At 51.2% G+C, this 19,374-nt stretch overlaps 1 protein-coding gene and 1 long non-coding RNA gene across 5 annotated transcripts in view; one reads left to right on the top strand and one right to left on the bottom strand.

The window, feature by feature from the left end:
* ECE1 (endothelin converting enzyme 1) overlaps positions 1-19,374 on the top strand; it is a 113,900-nt gene that overhangs the window by 69,975 nt on the left and 24,551 nt on the right. For all 4 annotated transcript variants that reach the window (XM_058718749.1, XM_058718750.1, XM_058718747.1 and 1 more), the window contains 4 exons: positions 11,175-11,296; positions 12,778-12,924; positions 14,018-14,083; positions 15,117-15,308. In XM_058718749.1, coding sequence (XP_058574732.1) covers positions 11,175-11,296; positions 12,778-12,924; positions 14,018-14,083; positions 15,117-15,308 — 527 coding nt within the window. The remainder of the gene's footprint in view (positions 1-11,174; positions 11,297-12,777; positions 12,925-14,017; positions 14,084-15,116; positions 15,309-19,374) is intronic.
* Positions 1,232-8,381, bottom strand: LOC131505331 (uncharacterized). The gene is made up of 3 exons (XR_009258358.1): positions 8,133-8,381; positions 7,461-7,677; positions 1,232-1,823 (listed from the first exon to the last, which is right to left on the bottom strand). It is a non-coding gene; the product is annotated as an uncharacterized LOC131505331 (long non-coding RNA).

Here is a 19,374-nt window from a genome sequence, read left to right on the forward strand (position 1 = left end):
TTGTATTATTTTATTTAAGCTGTGGATGTATATACCCACTGTACAGATGAGACTCACAAATACCTAGGAAGTAGTGAGATTTAGCCCCGGAGCTGTGGGGCCTCAAACCTGCACTCTTTTTCTACCGACTCCCCTGAGTCAGATTCACCATGCAGAGGCCACAGAGCAGCCCAGAAGCATGATTCACCAACCTCCTTTTTCCCAGTGGCAGCTTGATTAAGCTCTCCAGTCTAGGTGGGACCTGGCCCAAGCCTGATGAACACAGCAGGTGAGGTCACCCCCAAATCCTACTGAACAGAAGCTTATGACCAGAAGGAATATCCTGGAGTCCCCTTCCTGCCAGGCTCACTCTTGGGAATTAGTCTGGAAACGGCCCCTCACCTGTGGGCCTTGATATCTGGGATTTTGACACCTGAAAACCCCCGAAGGGGCAGGAGGCAGGTGAGTGGGTGACAAAAAAATGCGGGAACATGGGCCAGTGCATTCCTGGGCTCAAGGCCAGACTGGTTTCAGCTTCTGCAGGACATAGGGGTCAGCCAGCTGGCCTCAGGAGCGGGGCCGGAGCTGATGGGGAGTGGAGTGTGCAGGGGGTGCCCAGGCTGGCCAGGCTGGCCTAGGGCAGGCTCCTCTGGAAGGAGAAGGAGCATTCAGAGTGCTGTTGAGTATTGTGTCGGCTGGCCAGGCTGACCTTGGGCGAGCCACTCCTTTCTCTGAACAGTGAATTCACTCTGGCCCCCTCAGAGGATATCCAGGCAGACCTGTAGCAGGTGGACTGAAGTCTGCCAGATGCCACTGTGACATGTCCTTGCAGCTCACGGGCTGGGAGGGCTGACCTCAGCTTCATAGGACAGAGGTGCCTCACCCAAGAGACACTCTGCCACCCACCCAAGTTGCCGGCTTGGGCTGTCCTCGTAGGCCTTGGGGAGGCAAGAGCATGGCCTCCCTTCATCAGGGGAGGGATGCAGCTAGACCTCTCACCCTTAGGCTGGGCCTTGCCCCAGGCTTTCCAGCTTGTCCTCTTAATGCAGATTATGCTGCTGCCTGGACTACCTGCCTCACCCCTTCCAATCCTACAGGACTTTTCTCAAACCTGCTTCCTCCAGGGCGCCCGGGTAGCTCAGTCGGTTGGGCGTCCAACTTCAGCTCAGATCATGATCTCACAGTCCGTGAGTTCGAGCCCCGCGTCAGGCTCTGTGCTGACAGCTCAGAGCCTGGAGCCTGCTTCCCAGTCTGTGTCTCCCTCTCTCTCTGCTCCTCCCCTGCTCATGCTCTGTCTCTCTCTGTCTCAAAAATAAATAAAAACACTTAAAAACAAAAAACAAAAACCTGCTTCCTCCGCGAGGCCTTCTGTGGCTACCAAAGGGCCTCTCTGAGTTTGAGCTACAATTGTGCTCTATGTGCCTGTCATATTTACTGTATTTTATAAGATTAATGCATGCAAAATTAATGCCTGGTTTTTGTAACAATTTGAGCAACCCGTATTCCACAAGGAATTTGTGGTCTCCCTTCTTTCTACCCCAGCGCCAGTCTGCCTGAGAAATAGAGACAGAATCATTCCATCAGTATTAAATTTGTCCATGTCAGTGACTTGGCAATTAATCGTGTCGCCCTGTGATATGTCTTGCACTTTTATTTTGGTTCGTTTTCCCGGTAGCTGCTGTCTAGCTTTGTTGCATCTTCCCATGAGTATTGGAAACTCTGTGGACAAGCTGTGTCCAACACGCTCTCCATCTGCAGCAGCGTGCCCGTCTTTCATGTTCTGAGGACGGGAGTGGGTGTCCAGGGCTTCTCCAGGCTGGCTGGACTGCTTCGGTGCTGCCAACCTGGAGGAAAGGAAAGGAACGCAGAGAGAGCTCACGTCCCTGACCTCAGCCACTCGCTTGTGGGACCTCAGGCACATTACTCAACCTCTTGCCTATAAATTGGGCGTGATAGTAATAACACCCGTTGGTGGAAACTGTTAGGACCAGATGCACACTCACAGCCACACCCACACAGAGAGGAAGCAGTTCGTTTTCTCAGGATGGCTTAAGAATGCTTGGGTTCAAATGCCAACGCATCGCATATAAGCTTTGCCTCCCTAGACAAGTTCCTTCTTCTCCCTGGGCCTCACTCTCTTTCCCCGTGAAATGGGGGGATAGTATCACCTCAGGCTGTCAGCGTGGTGATGAGTAGAGCTCGGCCAGGACTTGGCCTGCAGCAGATACCAGTCGTGGTAATGGTCTCATCATTTACTATTGTTCTTCTGCAGAAAAAGATGCTTCGTTTATCTGCTCCCGCACTTCTGCTCACAGGATGGGGGCCTGTGACAGCCTGAACCGAGTCTGTGGTTTTATCTAAAACCAGTGCAGATCTTGCCCTGATGTGGAGTCCCACATGCTCCTGGCCAGATGGTCTTTCTGCAGCACAGGGACCACAGAACCACAGAATTCCCAGGAACCCCCATCTCTGCAGCCTGCCCAGCTGCTGGAGATCGGTTTCCTCCCTGGGAGCGATGTGGGAGAGGGTGTTCCAATAAAAACTTACAGAGGAAGAAGTGGGCCGATTAAATGGTGTGCTGTCTTTCCTCTTTGAGACTTTGGGGAAGTGACTGAGGGAGTTTCTGGAACTCAGGGTCCCTGGAAGGAAGTACCCAGGCAATCGGGAGGCCTGTTGTCTGGCCCTGGGCTGCCAAATGATTTTCATACCGTGGGGGCCCTGGAAGTGCCGCCATATTCAAACATGGCCTCCATCTCCATCCTGGGAGCTATACTGTTGAGCAGCTAGGCTGCTCCCATGGAACCTTCTTCTGGAAAGTAAGCGCAAGCAGGGATGTCTCTGAGGAGTCCAAGGTTTTCCTCATGAGAAAACTAAATGTGGCTCATTTCACTTTGAACCAAAGCCTCCTCCCTCAGGCTGTTGTGATCGGTACCTTTCTTTGCAGAGCTCCCAGAATATTCCATCATTCATTCCTTCGTTCAGCAGTTAATATGTTATACGCCAGCTGTATGCCAGACATCACTAGGTGCAGGGATCGTGTAAGAAATAAGACAGCCCTGGGGCGCCTGGGTGGCGCAGTCGGTTAAGCATCCGACTTCAGCCAGGTCACGATCTCGCGGTCCGTGAGTTCGAGCCCCGCGTCAGGCTCTGGGCTGATGGCTCGGAGCCTGGAGCCCGTTTCCGATTCTGTGTCTCCCTCTCTCTCTGCCCCTCCCCCGTTCATGCTCTGTCTCTCTCTGTCCCAAAAATAAATAAAAAACGTTGAAAAAAAAAATTTAAAAAAAAAAAAAGAAATAAGACAGCCCTTTCTTGTGGAACTTATGTTGTAGCAAGGAAGACAGTAAACAGTAAACAAATAAACAAGTAAATAAGGAATGTTGTGAAGCATTAGGGCTTTGAAACCAATTACATAGGATGCAGGGCCATGAAGGTAAGAGGCCACTGTCACTACACCAGTCAAAGAGGGATGGGCTTTCAGAAGAGGGACATTTGAACCGAAACTTGAATTAATCATGAGAGAATGGACCACGTGGATGTGAGGAGAAGATTATTCCAGGCAGGACAGTGAGCACAGTGGTCCTGGGGCAGGGATCTGGGAGCAAGAGGGAGAGGGGCTGGAGACAGACCAGGGGGTGGAGACCCCCATCAAGGGCAGTGTTTCTCAACCTTTTTTCATCAATTGCCCCCTCCCTAAAAGGTTTTTTTCTGCTGGAAACGTCCGACTTTAGCTCAGGTCATGATCTCACAGTTCATGAGTTTGAGCCCCATGTCGGGCTCTGTGTTGACAGCTTGGAGCCTGGAGCCTGCTTTGGATTCTGGGTCTCCCTCCCTCTCTGCCCCTCCCCTGCTCGTGCTCTGTCTCTGTCTCTCAAAAATGAATAAATGTCAAAATATTTTTTTTAATATTTTTTCTGCTTTATTTTTTTTAGTTCAATTTCTTTAAAGAGATAAACTAAAACAGCTCATGCATTTCTCCCATCACCCCACCCACCAACTCTGGCAACCACTTATCTGTTCTCTAGATCTATGAGCTTGGTTTTTAAAATATATATTATATACAATATATTTTTTTAATTTGTCTTTGTCTAACTTCCTTCACTTAGCATACTATCCTCGAGTTTCATCCATGTCATCACAAATGGCAAGATTTCCTTCTTTTTTATGAATGAATAATATTCCGTGTGTGTGTGTGTGTGTGTGTGTGTGTGTGTATACCACATTTTCTCTATCCGTTCATCCATCAGTGGGCACTTAGGTTGTCTCAATATCTTGGCTATTGTAAATAATGCTGCAGTGAACGTGGGGTGCATATGTTTTTGAGGTAGTGTTTTTGCTGACTTAGGGTACATATCCAGAAGTAGAATCGCTGGATTATAGGGTCGTTCTATTTTTAATTTTTTGAGGAACCTCCATACTGTTTTCCACAGTGGCTGCACCAATTTATATTCCCACCAACGGTGTATGAAGGTTTCCTTTTCTCCACGTCCTCACCAATACTTGTTATTTGTCTTTTCGATACTAGTCATTCTGACAGGTATGAGGGGGTCTCTCCTTGTGGTTTTGGTTTGCATTTCCTGATGATGAGTCATGTTGAACACCTTTTCATGTGTCTGTCGGCCATCTGTATGTCTTCTTTGGAAAAATGTCTATTTATGTCTCCTGTCCCTTTTTTAAAAATGTATTTATTTTTGAGAGAGAGAGAAAGAAAATGAGTAGGGGAGGGTCAGAGAGAGAGAGGGAATCCCAGGCACAGAGCCTGACACAGGACTCGAACCCACGAACTGTGAGATCATGAACCGTGAGCCAAAACCAAGAGTGTGATGCTCAGCAAACCGAGCCACCCAGCCACCCCTCTCCTGTCCATTTTTTAATAAGATAATAATTATTATTTTTTTTGCTGTTGAATCATATGAGTTTTTTATATATTTTGGATATAAGCCCCTTATCAGATGTGTGATTTGTACATATTTCCTCCCATTTAGTAGGTTGCCTTTTTCATTTTGTGGATGGTTTCCTCTGCTGTGCCCATACTGTCTTCATTATCAGGGTAATCAGGAAGCATGATGCCTCCAGCTTTTTTCTCCTTTCTTACTCTGGGGGAGCCTGGGTGGCTCAGTCGGTTAAGCATCCAACTCTTGATCTCAGCTCAGGTCTTGATCTCAGGGTCATGATTTCAAGCCCCATGTGGAGCCTACTTTAAAAAAAAAAAAAAAAAAAAAAAAAAAGATGGGCGCCTGGGTGGCTCAGTTGGTTAAGCGGCCGACTTCGGCTCAGGTCACGATCTCGCGGTCCGTGAGTTCGAGCCCCGCATCAGGCTCTGGGCAGATGGCTCAGAGCCTGGAGCCTGTTTCTGATTCTGTGTCTCCCTCTCTCTCTGCCCCTCCCCCGTTCATGCTCTGTCTCTCTCTGTCTCAAAAATAAATAAAAACGTTAAAAAAAAAAAAATTTAAAAAAAAAAAAGATTACTCTGGCTATTCAGGGTCTTTCATGGTTCCATACAGATTTTAGGATTATTTGTTCTGTCTCTGTAAAAAATGCCGTTGGAATTCTGATAAGGATTGCATTGAATCTGTACATTGCTTCTGGTAGTATGGACAGCATAACAGTATTAATTCTTCCAGTCTATAAACACAGAATATCTTTCCATTTAAGCATCTTCTCCAATTTCTTTCACCAATATCTTGTCGTTTTCAATATACAGCTCTTTCAACTTCTTGGTTAAATTTATTCCTATATATTTTATTCTTTTTGATGTAATTGTAAATGGGACTGTTTTCTTAATTTCTCTTTTTGATAGTTCATTATTAGTGTAGTATAGAAATACAACAGGGACACCTGGGCGGCTCATTCAGTTAAGCGTTTGATGATTTCGGCTCAGGTCATGATCTCATGGTTCATGAGTTTGAGCCCTGAATCAGGCTCTGCACTAATAATGCATGCAGTGCCTGCTTGGGATTCTCTGTCTCCCTCTCTCTCTCTGCCCCTCCTCCACTTGCACTCTCTCTCTCTGTCTCTAATAAACTTAAAAAAAAAAAAGAAAAAAAGAAATATAACAGACTTTTGTGTATTTATGTTGTATCTTGCAACTTTATTGGATTTGTTTATTAGTTCTGACAGGTTTTTGATGGAGTCTTTAGGGTTTTCTGTATATAATATCACGTTCTCTGCATTATAGCAACAGTGTTACTTCTTCCATTCCCTTTTTTTTTTTCAAAATTAAAAGACATTTATTCTCTCATTCACCATATTCACAGAACAAAAGATTTATAACTTGTGTTTAACTTGATAGATTTAAGTATTTCTTCCTTTCCAATTCAGATGCCTTTTATTTCTTTTTCTTAGCTAATTGTTGTGACTATAGCTTTCAGTGCTATGTTGAATAGAAGCGGCAAGAGTGGGCATCCTAGTCTTTACCTGATCTTAGAGGAAAAGCTTTCACCAGTGAGTATGAGGTTAGCTGTGGGCCTTTATCATGTGGAGGCACATTCCCTCTATACTTTGTTGACAGTTTTTATCATAAATGGATATTGAATTTTGTCAAATGCTTTTTCTGCATCTGTTGAGATGATATAATTTTTATCCTTCATCGTGGACATTGAACCATCCTTGCATCCCTGGAATAAATGCTACTTGCTTGTGGTGTATGATCCTTTTAATGTTTTATTGAGTTCTGTTTGCTCATATTTTGTTGAGGATTTTTGCGTCTATGTTCATCAGGAATGTTGGCCTATAATTTTCTTTTCTTGGGGCATCTTCAGTTTCGGTATCAGGGTAATGCTGGCCTTGCGAAGTAAGTTTGGAAGAGTCATCTCTTCTCTCTTTTGGAAGAGTTTGAGAAAGATTGGTCCCTTAATTCTTTGTTGAATGTTTGGTAGAACTCACCGGTGAAGCTGTCTGGTCCTAGACTTTTGTTTGTTGAGAGGCTTTTGATTACTGATTCAATCTCCTTACCAGTAATTGGTCTGTTCAGATTTTCTGTTTCATCGTGATTCAGTCTTGGTAGGCTGTGTATTTCTAAGAATCTATCCATTTCGTCCATGAAGTCCAGTAAGAATATAAGAGATACTCCTGCTCACAGTTTATGTACTATATGTACACGTGAAAGCGTAAGATATTTCTGCTCCCTAAGAGCTAATTCTCTCCCCCTTCGGGGGCAGTATTGTCCCTGTTGAGAATGCGCGACATAGAGCCTTATAGGCAGTTTTAAGGGACTTGTGTGCTCCAGAGTATATTTGAACTCAGAGTCGTTCAAGACACTTGCTCTATAAAGTCCATACCCAGGGTTCCACCTCAGCGTCTACTAGACCGTCTCCAGCTAAAAATGTTGGAAACCGAACTGCTTATCCCCCTCCCCATCCCTCGACCCCTTGCTCAGGTCAAGGAAATGCAGTGGCATCTGAGACTCCTCTTTCTCTCATACTCCAACTGCTTCTCGCCCCTTCTCTGCTGTCGCCCCAGCCCAAGCCCGCACCATCGCTCACCTCGTCTGTTGCAGTAGCCTGCCACCTGGCCGTCTTGCTTCACCTCTGTTTCCCCAGTGCCTTCCAGGTCATAGGTGCCCCACGGGAGAGGATGAAAGAGAGGAGAGGGGAGAGGGTGCTGAGGGTTGTCCCAGTGGGCTCCATGAACCAGAGGGAGGCAGGGGGAGCCATGGAGGAGCTGGACCTTCTCCCAGAGCTCCTGCCCCAGCCGGTGTCACTGTGGGAATGCAGGGGTTGTGGATGCCGATTCCTGGTGAGGCCTGTGCCCCTGGCCCTTCCTGCCACACCTGCCTCATTTCCTGCCTGTGCCAGTCTCCATCAGGCACTGACCTCATCGCCCTCTCGGCGCCCAGGTACGGACGGCATCCTTCCTCATCAGACAGACACTGGGCTCGGTTCTCCCAGCAAATACTGCTGGGGGCTACTCTGTGCCCTCCTCTGAGTTCAGGCGAGGAAACGGACAAGTAGGATGCAAACTAGTGGGTGAAGCGGCCCAAGCACAGGCCCCCGTGTCCCCGCCACATTGAGCTCAGCCTTCAGCCCAGAGTTCGGGCAAGGGGTTCCCTGGGGCCTCCCCCACCATCCTTTCTCAGGGCCTCCTGTCCTCATAGCGTTTGCCCTCCGTGCGGTCAGATGCTTTGTGATCATCTCATTGCTGTCTGTCTCACCTACCAGCCTACAGGCCTTCTTTGGACAGACGCGTATCCGCGTGGTCTGCTGCACTCTCCCCCCAGCCCGGCAGCCACCAAACCATAGGAACTCAATAAACATTTGTGAAAAAACAAGTAAATGTGAGATCCAGGGTGTGGAGCTCAGAGGAAGGAAGTTTGAACTCATTAGGGGCAGCCTCTCAGCAAAGGAGAGCGGGAGGGTGTGTGTGCCTGAAGCACACATTCTGTCCGCCTGGCGATAATGCAGATAAAGATGGGCACCTGGAACTCTCTAGAATGAGCACAGCCAGGCTGTTCCTCCGGAGCCTTTCTTTGGGCCTCTTATCTCAGTGGCCTTGGTGCAGCAGGAGAGGGAGATGCCAGGCCCTCTCATTGGCCAGAGTACACAGAGCACACTCCCCCATCACCGACCCTGGCATTTCAGGGTCACGGCCAGAGACACATATGGAAGATGAGACGCTACTTTCGGGCTCTGGCAAGCAATGATGATTCTTTTGCTTTCCCTTCTAACAGCCCAGCTGCTGGGAGGCATTGTCATAGAAACAAGGCTTCTGGGGGGGTGGGTGGAAACCCCCCTTTTGCTTTCCCTGAAGTTCTGCTTCCTGAGTCTGAGGAGCAGGGAGAGGTCCAGCTCTCCCCATTTCTGCCCTCCCCTCCGGAAGGCTTCCTTTCGTGCTCCAGAAGGGAATAGGGACGCGCAGGTGTTTCTAGGCTTCAGCGGCATGGCAGGCTGTGGCTTCCAGGGCTGTGTGGACCCTCCACAGCCCCTTGTCACTCAGGCCCCTGGACCACTGTCTCTCTCAGGGCTCTGTCTCTGCATCTCCCTTCAGACTAGCTCAGGCTGGTCCCATGCCCTTTTCAGGGCCATCACCCTGACTTCAGCAAGATGGGGGTTGATGCTCTCTGACCAGAGAAAACCATGGTGCTGGTTATGGTAAGAATTGGGGGGAGGGCAGGTGGGCTTTTGCAACAGGGCTGGGAGAGCTAAAGTGACCCACGCTGAAAGTCAAGTCAGGAGCTGATGGGTGCCCCCTGCACCACAGGCCGCTCCAAATGGATATCTTTTCTCTAGATAGCATGCCCTTGTGTGCCTCTCGTGTTTCCCCAAACTCTCCAATTCCATCCAAACCCAAGGCTCTTTCCCCTCATTTCTACCTGGTGAATAACTTCTTACCTTTAAAAGAACCAGCTCGGGGAGCCTGGCTGGCTTAGTCTGTGGAACATACACCTGATCTAGGGGTTGTCAGTTCGAGCCCCACAGTGGGTGTAGAGCCTACTAAAAAATTTTTTTTTAATATTTTTTTATTGTTTTTTACACTTATTGATTTTTTGAGAGATAGAGCACAAATTGGGGAGGGGCAGAGAGAGGAGACACAGGATCCGAAGCAGGCTCCAGGCTCCGAGCTGTCAGCACAGAGCCCGACACGGGGCTCAAAATCACAAACCGTGAGATCATGACCTGAGCTGAAGTTGGACGCTTAACCGACTGAGCCACCCAGGTGCCCCTAAAAAATATTTTTAATAAAAAATAAATAAAAGAACTGGCTTAGAGCTAGAGTCCCCCTGACCCCACCTCACCCCACCAAAGGGTGTGAATTTTCTTTGGGCTCCATAGCCATTTGCATTAACCAAAGCACCTCCGTGTCTCCTGGTCATTTCTTTGCTTGGCTGTGTTCACTACTAGACCATGAACTCCCTGGAGGCAGAGACTACCTGGGTCTTATTCATGTCTGTAAAACTGGAGCCAAGCCCAGTGCCTGGCACTCAATAGGTGCTCCATGTTGGGGCCTTCATGAAAGAACGTCTCTGGAGAGGCTCCACAGGAAAGATGGCCTCCGGGAGAGGCCTTGAAGGCTGTAGGATTTTGACAGTGTCCCATACAGGAGGGCCAGGGGGATGTTTTTCTTCGTGTGTTTTCTTGTCTGTTATCGGTGTCGTCATACTAGAAAGGAAGAAGCACGGGGACGGGGACATTGTCTTTTGTGTCCCCGAAGCTTGTGCAGTACCTAGCACAGAGTGAGCATCTAGCATCTATTTAGTGGATGAGTGGATAAGGTTCTGCCAGAAAAGTCTTCATGGAGGAGGTGGGGCTTGGGGGAGTCTTTGAAGGAAGCAAGAGAAGGAGTTTCTGGGTCCAGGAGAAGTGAATTTGAAATGAGGAAAGGTGACTGTGGAGCAGTGAGGAAGGGGTTCCCCAGGGAGGCAGCAAAGTGGACAGACAGAATTGAGGGGGTCAGGGACCCAGGCGTTATCTGGAGCAGGGCTCTGAGATGAAGGCTCAGGCATGGGAGCTCCGGCAGGTAGTAGGTCCTTCACGACCTGAACAGCAGGACGTGGTCACCTTCCCTGGGTATAAGCAGGGCCCTGCCCTGTGCTGGTGCACGTACAGGAGTGTGGCCCTCAGCAGGCGGCTCCTGGACCGGGACACTGAGGACAGGGAGAGGGGGACCAAGGTCTCCCAGGCGTCCCGGTGTAAGGATAGAGGTGCTGACTGTTGAGTTAGGAAGAGACACGGCAAAAGCACTCTGCGTGAACTGTAAATCTGATGAACAGCCTGGACCCTCAGGGGAGAAAGGGAGACAGAAACTCCTAGGGAATGAGGCCTTGGAAGCTTCCATTCAGCTCCAGGCTTTATCCCAAGAGAAGTCATCTGGGATCTGAAAACCAAGACAGGCCTCTGTCCCACACACCAGGCGGGGGTGTCTGGGCCGCGTGTTAGCCAGCAGGGAAAGCAGGGTGTCCTTCTGGGTGGCCCATGCTGCCAGCCTAGGGACATGTCTGCGAACCTGCCTGGCAGACAGGGAGACACATGGTATGCTTTTCTTATTTGCACTCAGCAAAAATTAGGAAGTACCTCATTTCCCAGGATCTGCCCAGGGGCAGTCATATACCCGCTGTGACTGAGTCTTTGTGGCTACCTGACAGGGAGAAGTCCTAGGTCTTTTTACAGCTGAGAACACCGAGGCTCTGAGAAGGACTCCCTCAGTGCTACCCACTGAGCAACTGAGGGCGTGTTGCAAACTGCTATCCCTTGTCATTCCAGAAAATTCCACAGCCAGTGTGAGCGAGGCAGAAAGGAAGGCCCAAGTATACTACCGTGCATGTATGAATGAAACCAGGATCGAGGAGCTTAAGGCCAAGCCCCTGATGGAGCTGATTGAGAAGGTGAGTTCTTGGAGCAGGCTCTCATGGATCTCCTCCAGCCTGAGCCACCTGCCTCCGCCCCTCTGGCTGCCACCCCAGCTCTCAGGTACCACTGGGGCCTGGCGACCTCACATCTCCAACCACCGCACCCAGCTGGACTGTAGAACCTGTCGGGGCTGAGTGTGTCTGAGTGTGTGTGTGTGTGTGTGTGTGTGTGTGTGTGTGTGTGCGTGCACGTGCTCATGTGTACGCTTGCGTCTCTGTGGGTGGGAATATCTGTATTTGTGTCAGGGTACGCGTCAGCACCTGTTGTGGATGTGTGCCACACGTATGTATGCCTCTCTGCATCTGTGTGTGGGATGGGGGCCGTATTTGTAGAAAAAGCATTTCTCTACCTTGTTGCTTCCCTTTCCGCAGAGGGTGTGTTTTTGTGAAGAGGGGTATGTTCCAGAAGGACCAACTGAAAGTCTCAGATCTGAAGCAGAACCCCCTCCCCCCCCGCCCCAGGGCACCTGGGTGGCTCAGTTGGTTGAGCGTCTGACTCTTGATTTCCGCTCGGGTCGTGATCCCAGGTAGTGGGCTCAAGCCTTGTCAGCTCCGTGCTGAGCGTGAAACCTGCTTCAGATTCTCTCCCTCTCCCTCTGCCCCTCTCCCCACTCTCTTTCTCTCTCTTAAAAAAAAAAAGAAGAAGAAGAAGAAGAACCCTCTCCTCCCCCGTGAGGAGGGTCCCAGTTACCCCAGGCCTCCCATTCTCTCACGGGGGAGGACTCTTTCTTGCTGGGCACCTCCCAGTCAGCCTTGGATGGACTCTGCAGGGGCTGCCTATGACTGGCCAGGCTGCCTGACACCCACAGAGGGTGGCCATGGATGTTTTCCAGCTGTCTCATGCTCCCTCAGGGCCCCGCCTCCTGGCTTGGCTCTGAGAAGTCATTGCAGCAGGATGGGGAGCTGTGGACACCGGAGACCAGACAATCCTCCCCTCTGGCACTGGTCCCACATGCCAGTGTGTGCCAAGCCAGAGACACCGAGGAGGTTACAAAATCCCATCTCCGGGGCACCTGGCTGGCTCAGTTGGTAGAGCATGCGACTCTTGATCTCGGGGTCGTGAGTTTGAGCCCTGTGTTGGGTATAGACAAAACTCCCAGGGGCACCTGGGTGGCTCAGTCGGTTAGGCATCTGACCTCGGCTCAGGTCATGGTCACATGAGTCAGTATTCAAAAAGTGAACAGGGTGTGGGAGAAGTCTCCTTTCCATCCCCATCCCCAAGAGAGCAGCTGCCACATGGATTCATTACTCGCTCATTTAGGGCAAATCTCCTTCCACCCAGCGTCTCCTGTTGCTGGTCAGACACTCAACGAAGACCATCCCTTTCATTTGCTCTTGAGGCTCAGAGAGGTCAGATGACTGCTCCGGGTCACAGACCAAGTCCGTGGCAGGAGCAGAATTCACACCCGGGTCTCCTGCCACCTCTTCACCTCCCCCTTCCCTCTCTCTGCCCGCAGCTAGGGGGCTGGAACATCACAGGTCCCTGGGATAAGGACAACTTCCAGGACACCCTGCAGGTGGTCACCTCCCACTACCGCACGTCTCCCTTCTTCTCTGTCTACGTCAGTGCCGACTCCAAGAATTCCAACAGCAACGTGATCCAGGTGAGCTGGCCTGGGTCCCCAGGAAGACGAATGGGCATGTTTTGCATTTAACCTGTTCTGAGTTTTGCAAGCGCCTGAGTAGGGGCAGACTTGCCCTGGGCGACAGGCCTCTGGTTTCTGAGCCTGGATTATTTCTGGAGACTCTGAACCGTGAGATTTTTGTCGGCAACAAGTCACGAAAGAGCAGGCTGCCGTCCTCGGGTAGGTGGGGTCAGTGCAGCACAGACGGGTCTCCGGGGTTCTGATCGGTCACCGTGGGCCCCCAGAGTGACGCCAACTCCTGGACACAGCTAAAGCCCCCTCCCGGTTCCCTCACCTCAGCCTCCGCCCTTTGTGGCTCTGCTTGGAATGGCTTGGAGTCCCTCTCTTCCTGCTGGAGCCTGCCCTGGACTTTGTATCGGCACCCCCAGGGAAGCCCCGGCCCTGATCTGCCCACCCTCAGATGAGGAAGCAAGGAGCCCAGGCTGGGGGCCGTGAAGGCCGAGTTCCCATCCAGTTCTGTCTCTCACTCAGCATGTGGCCTCGGGCAAGTGCCTCAACCGCTCTGAGCTGCAGTTTCCTTCTCAATCAAATGAATTGTAACAACACCTCCTCTAGGCTCGGAGAGTTGCTATCAGGAACTGACCCTCCCCTACCTGCCAGACCCCCAGCACGTCCTCCCCTGGCTCTCTCCTTTGAGTCCTCATTCCAGCTCTGAGGGCTAGGTATCATTTCCCCTATTTTCCATGCGAAGAACCTAAGGACCAGAACGGTTCAGTGACTTGACTAAGGCTACAGGGGTCTTAACCACTGCACCGTCTTGGGAAGTGTTTAATTAAGTAGAAGCGCCATGCCAAGCCTAAGAGGTGTTTAGAGGGAGGGTGGCTCCAGCCCTTCGGAAGGGCCCAGAATCCCCGTGTCCGGGCAGCTATGCAGCCAGACATGTGTCTGTTCCCACGCCGGCTGGCCCCACCCCAGAGGGGTCCTCCGCTACCAGCTCCTGCTCTGGCTGGGACCCAGGCCGGTCCTGTGTTGCCGTGTGCCAGCTGTCCCCACAGCAGGCGGTGTGTATGTGCGACAGGAGACCCCCTCTCACTCCTGCCTTTCTCTCCAGGTGGACCAGTCTGGCCTGGGCTTACCCTCAAGGGACTATTACCTGAACAAAACTGAAAACGAGAAGGTGAGTGTGCTTCTTCAGAGAGAGTGGCTCCCAGCCCATGCCCTGTGACGTTTTACCCTCTCAGTGTCCCCTCCACATCACACCTGTGCGGGTCTTTGAAGCTGGAGTTGCACTGACGAATCAGTTATCTGATGGATGATAGGCAGTCCCTGGCAGAAAGAGACTGGCTGTTTCCCATTCAGGCGTCGTGGGCACAATAGTCAGGGGATGGACAGGTGCCTTTTGTCCCCACTGTAGAGCAAGACAGCAGTAATGGCCATGGCCATCTGTGGGTGCTAAGCCTCTTACATACTTACCTCTTCCCCCGCCCCCCCAGTAACCCCGCAGATACAGAACGTCTCTGAACTTCATTCATCTCATCTGCCATGTGGGTATTATTTTTACCTTGCCTTTTATAGAGGAGAGAGCAAGGCCCAGAGATGCTAAGTGACCCGCCCAAGGTCACATAGGGGTGAGGCTGAGATTCACATCCAGACCAGCTAACTCCAAAACCCATGCCTCTCATGATGTCCCGGAGAAACCTCGTCTGTGGTTCATCATGTCTCCATTCATCCTGCCCACTTGTATTGGGCGTGCACCTACCAAGTGCCTGATGCTGGGGGCAGAGTGGGGACTGAGACAGTCATGGTCCCCGCTTAGAGTCTAGCAGGGGAGGCAGACGTTAATGAACTAACCACCCAGTTGGAGGCATAATGACAAATTGTGATAGCTCAAGGGTGAGCTGAGAAAGTCGAACACGGGAACCTAATTCGGATCTGGGGACATGGTAGAGGAGGGCAGCTCAGAAAAAGTGTGTTGTAAGAACCGAAGGATGGTCTGTGGGTAGCTTTCCCGTGATGGGCGTCCGAGCGGGAGTGTGGGTGGGGAACAGCAGGGACCCCCACCCACTCGAGCACCTGAGGGCTTCGTCCCGAGTTCCGTGGGCAGCCGGTCTGCGGACTTCCCGCACTGGGCTGGCCCTGCCCCACCCACCACCCGTGTCCAGCGTGCAGCAGGTGACACGACTGATAGACTGCGGGTGCTGGGCCCACAGGTGCTGACGGGATACCTGAACTACATGGTCCAGCTGGGGAAGCTGCTGGGTGGAGGGGACGAGGCCACCATCCGGCCCCAGATGCAACAGATTCTGGACTTTGAGACGGCACTGGCCAACATCACCATCCCCCAGGAGAAGCGCCGGGACGAGGAGCTCATCTACCACAAAGTGACAGCTGCCGAATTGCAGGTAACGTGAGCTCCGGTTGACGTGGAGCCCGGGGCAGGCGCAGGGCTTCAGGACGTAGGGTGCTGGGCTGGGGCTTTTATACCCACTTCATCAGGTCCCCAGAACAACCCTAAGGAGCAAAGATGGTTGTCACCCCAGTTCACAGATGGGAAAACTGAGGCTCAGAGAGGCTAAGTTATCTGCTGAAGGCCACACAGCTTTTCTGTAACAACAGCATTTACCTGGGGAGACTCTGTGGTCATAACGATAATAGCTCACACTGATTGGGCATTTCCATGCTCAAGCCCCAGTCACATCGAGCCTAGTGTATATACAGCAAACAATAGACCTGAGAGGTGGGTTCTGTAGTCACTTCTCCCTTTTCCAAGCCAGGAGGTTAAGTGACATGTTCAAGTCCCTGAGGCTCCCTAAGTGCCAGGGGAACTGGACATTGGACTCACGCGTGGCTCATGGCATCTCTGTTCTTGACCATGATCCCTGGCAACCTCCTGGAGGTGAGAGGGGGTTTCTCTCTGTCACCGGGTGTAACCCATTGGAAAGCAAGTGGCCCCTCTGCTGAAGGCTGCCCCCTGGTGGCTCCTTGAGGCTTGCAGGTGGTGAGTTGACTGCCAGTTCCGTCTTCCCAGTTCACCGTGTGTTGGCGTCTGTCCCCAGGGTCGCAGAGGAATCAGCAAGGTGGCCTTGGCCAGTCTTCCTGTTTCCTGCCATTGCCTAGGAAGCCTCGGTGAGGACTGCTTCTCCGCTGGGGAGGGTGACTAGGCCAGTGTGTAGGGGTTGCACCGAGATGTCTCCTCCGTCCTTGTCTACCTTGACCAGCCAGGTCCCGCCCACCCATTGGAGTTGGCTCATGCACTCTCTTTTCAGAAAGAACACCTCAGTCCCTACCCTTTTTCACCCTCCATTCCTTGCTCTGACAGGTACAGGGCCACCGTAAGGGCCTTGCTCTGGAGGTACTTCCAGGGTAGAGAGGAACACCAACCAGGAAGCAGTCCCAGACTCCCTGCTGAGTGCTCTGGGTGAAAGAAGGAGGGCACTAGGACCCGAGTAGGGGGAAGTCAGGGAAGGTGAGTGGGATGTGTGGGCAAGAGCAGCACCAGGCCGACAGGGTGTCCCAGGTGGAGATACAGCCCAGGCAAAGCTGGGGATGAAGGTGAGAGAGTCTCTTCTGGGTGCCAGCTGCCCTTCGGGTCCCCAGAGGAGCTGGCATCGGGGTGAGTGGTGTGCGTGGGTTGTTACAGAGATCAGCAGCCTGTGTTGGGGACCATCTGGCACCGTGTTGCCACTCTGAGGTCCGGAGGTCAACAGAGATGCTGTCTGTGCAGTGTGATTTGGTTTGCTCCAGCTGTCCACTTCTCAACGCAGGAAGGGCCCCAGCAGCAGCCCAGCCCCCCACGGTGGCCATAATGCCAACCGACCACCCCCAGGGAAGCAGAGGAGACACAGTAGCCCTGAGCACATCTGCCCCAGCGTGGCTTCCGGGCTCTACCCCAGGGCACCTTATAACATTGCTTTTGCTCTGATCTTCGAGCAAGACAGGAAAGGCTTTTCCTCCCCCGCTGCTGCAGAGCCCTCCACGTAGGGGAGGACTTTAGCAGAGGTACAGGCCCTGGGCTTGGAGTCAGAAGACTGCTCTGGCCCAGCCCCACTAGGAGCTGTGTGACCTTGGGCAAGTCACAAGACCCCCATGTGAGCCTTTGTTTCCTTCCTCACTCATTCACACCTGCTTTATTCCAGAACACAAGACACAAATGAGAGGCAGCCCCTGTCCCCATAAGGTGGACTGGTTCTTTAGTCACAGAGTTCTTTGAGAACAAATTGAAAACTCTGGAGTGTCTCTCAGGGGAACAGGGCATGTGTGCATATTAAAAAATTATGTCTAGCATTTAAAGATTAAGTCCTGGAGCCCTGAAACCTAGTATCCTCCAAAAGAATCTCTTCCTGGCCTGCCCACAGGGTTTAAGAGGATGAGATGAGGCAAAGGATGAGATTTCATTTTGTAAGCTCATGTGCACAATTCAAACGTACTGTAGTAATCATTATTCGTGTTATTCCTTTGTTGTTGATGATGCCAGCCCACGTCTCTAACACTAAACCAATTTGATTTATTCCAGCCTTGGACAGAGAATGCCTTGCTATTCCCTGGTAGCTGGAAATTTAGTTTTCTTCCTACACCCCAGGTGACTCAGGGAAAGGTGTGCCAGCCTTCACAGTATGTGTCCAGGCTAACCCCACCGGAATAGAGTGGTTCCAGGCCAGCCCCCATCAGAGTCTGAATTCAGAGCCACGAATCAGACATCCTTCTGTTCCTTCTCTGGGGGCCTGAGGCCCTTCTCATTCCTTTCTAAGACCTTCCATATCAGAAGTTGTTTGAGGGGTACCTGGGTGGCTCAGTTGGTTAAGCGTCCGACTCTCGGTTTCAGCTCAGGGTGTGATCTCACAGTTGCATGAATTCGAGCCCCGCACCGGGCTCTGCGCTAGCAGCATGAAGCCTTCTTGGGATTCTGTCTCTCTCCCTCTCTCTGCCCCTCCCCTGCTCGCTCTCTCTCTCTCTCTCTCTTTCTCTCTCTCTCTTTCTCTCTCTCTCTCAAAATAAATAAACTTAAAAATTAAAAATAAGAAAAAGTTGTTTGAGCATGAGTCCTGTCCTCTGCTCTAAATTCTCCAGCTGAGATCATGTCTGATAGCATCTTCCTTTTCTCTCTTATTTTGCAAGCCTACTTGAGCTGGCTGGTTGGTGACCAGCAGTACTCTTTGGCTGCAGGTTTGGAAAATAGAGCTGACTGGTGTGCCCCAAAGGATTTGAGTCACAAGTGGAATGTCCCAGTCAGTTAAAACAGCCGTCTCTATGGAGACAGATCTAGGCACACATGTTTAAGTTAGGCGTTCACTAAAGCAAGATTGAAAATGTGAAAATTCTGTTCAACACACACCTTATCTGGGGTTATGGGAATTTGCCTGCACGGAACACCTGCTCTCCCTGACGAAACAGGCGTGTGTCAAGTGCACAGGGATTTATCACCACCTGATGTCTGTACCCTGATTAGAATGTTCCAGTCGCCTGCAGTTTGTGAAGCTCTCGTTCATTGTGTAAACAATGACATTTTGTAAACCTGGTGAATTTCCCAGGCGTCTTTGCCAACAGATCATGCAGGCAGGTGTCTCTAAGCGTTGAGCCCTATTTGACCGTCTCACCTGGACACCTCCCAGTTTTGCAGCCACAGAAATTGTTAAAGAGAAGCCCCAGAGGTTACCTGCCTAGGGGATTCTTGCCAGAGAGAAAGAATTAATGGACAAGCTAGGGGGAAAGGCAGCTCAGGTTTAAAGAGCAGGCCATCCCCACGAGGTACAGAGCAACCAACCACGGTGGGGGGGGTGGGGTGCAGAATGTTGTCCCCATTTTATTTGTATTTATATTTGTGTGTTGGGGGGGCCATTTTAGAGAAGAGCTACAGAACGGCTTGAGGTCCCAGAACAAGTTCATGGTGAGGACTCTGATCCATGTCTCCTCTTGGAGTCGGGTGGGCAGGGATGTGCGGGAGCCCACCGGGCACACCTCTTTGGAATCCTGTCTAGAGCATCTCTAGACCGCAGGTAGTTTGCGGTAGGTCCTGATGCCACTACGAATCACCTCCCTGCCCCCCAAGAGCTGGCACACCGCTGCCTGTGGGAGCTGCCCTCTTCTGTCCTCGGAGGTCCTTATTCCCCAAGAGCTGAGTTGCCCTTTGAAACCGGAGAGACGAGGGAGCCTAGATTTTAGACCTGAACACACTAGCTAACTACGTGAACTCAGAAAGGTCACCTTAGCTCATCTGCAAAGTCAGCATCTGTTAAGGGGAGGGCTTTACGACTGCTTTCTCACTGAGGGTATCGTAGGTAGTTACCAACAGGTTATAGGTTCATCTGATGTTGTAGATTGATTTTACATTGTACATTATTGATCGATCTTACCATATGAAGGCCGATTGTAATGTGTCTCCTGCAGCCTTTGTCTTCAGTTTTGCCCTTTTGCAAGGGAACAGAGAACAGAATTTATAATCCTTCAAGCCCAGGCCCACGCTTGGGAGAC

This window comes from Neofelis nebulosa, chromosome 2, assembly GCF_028018385.1.
Source record: "Neofelis nebulosa isolate mNeoNeb1 chromosome 2, mNeoNeb1.pri, whole genome shotgun sequence".
NCBI lineage: Eukaryota > Metazoa > Chordata > Mammalia > Carnivora > Felidae > Neofelis > Neofelis nebulosa.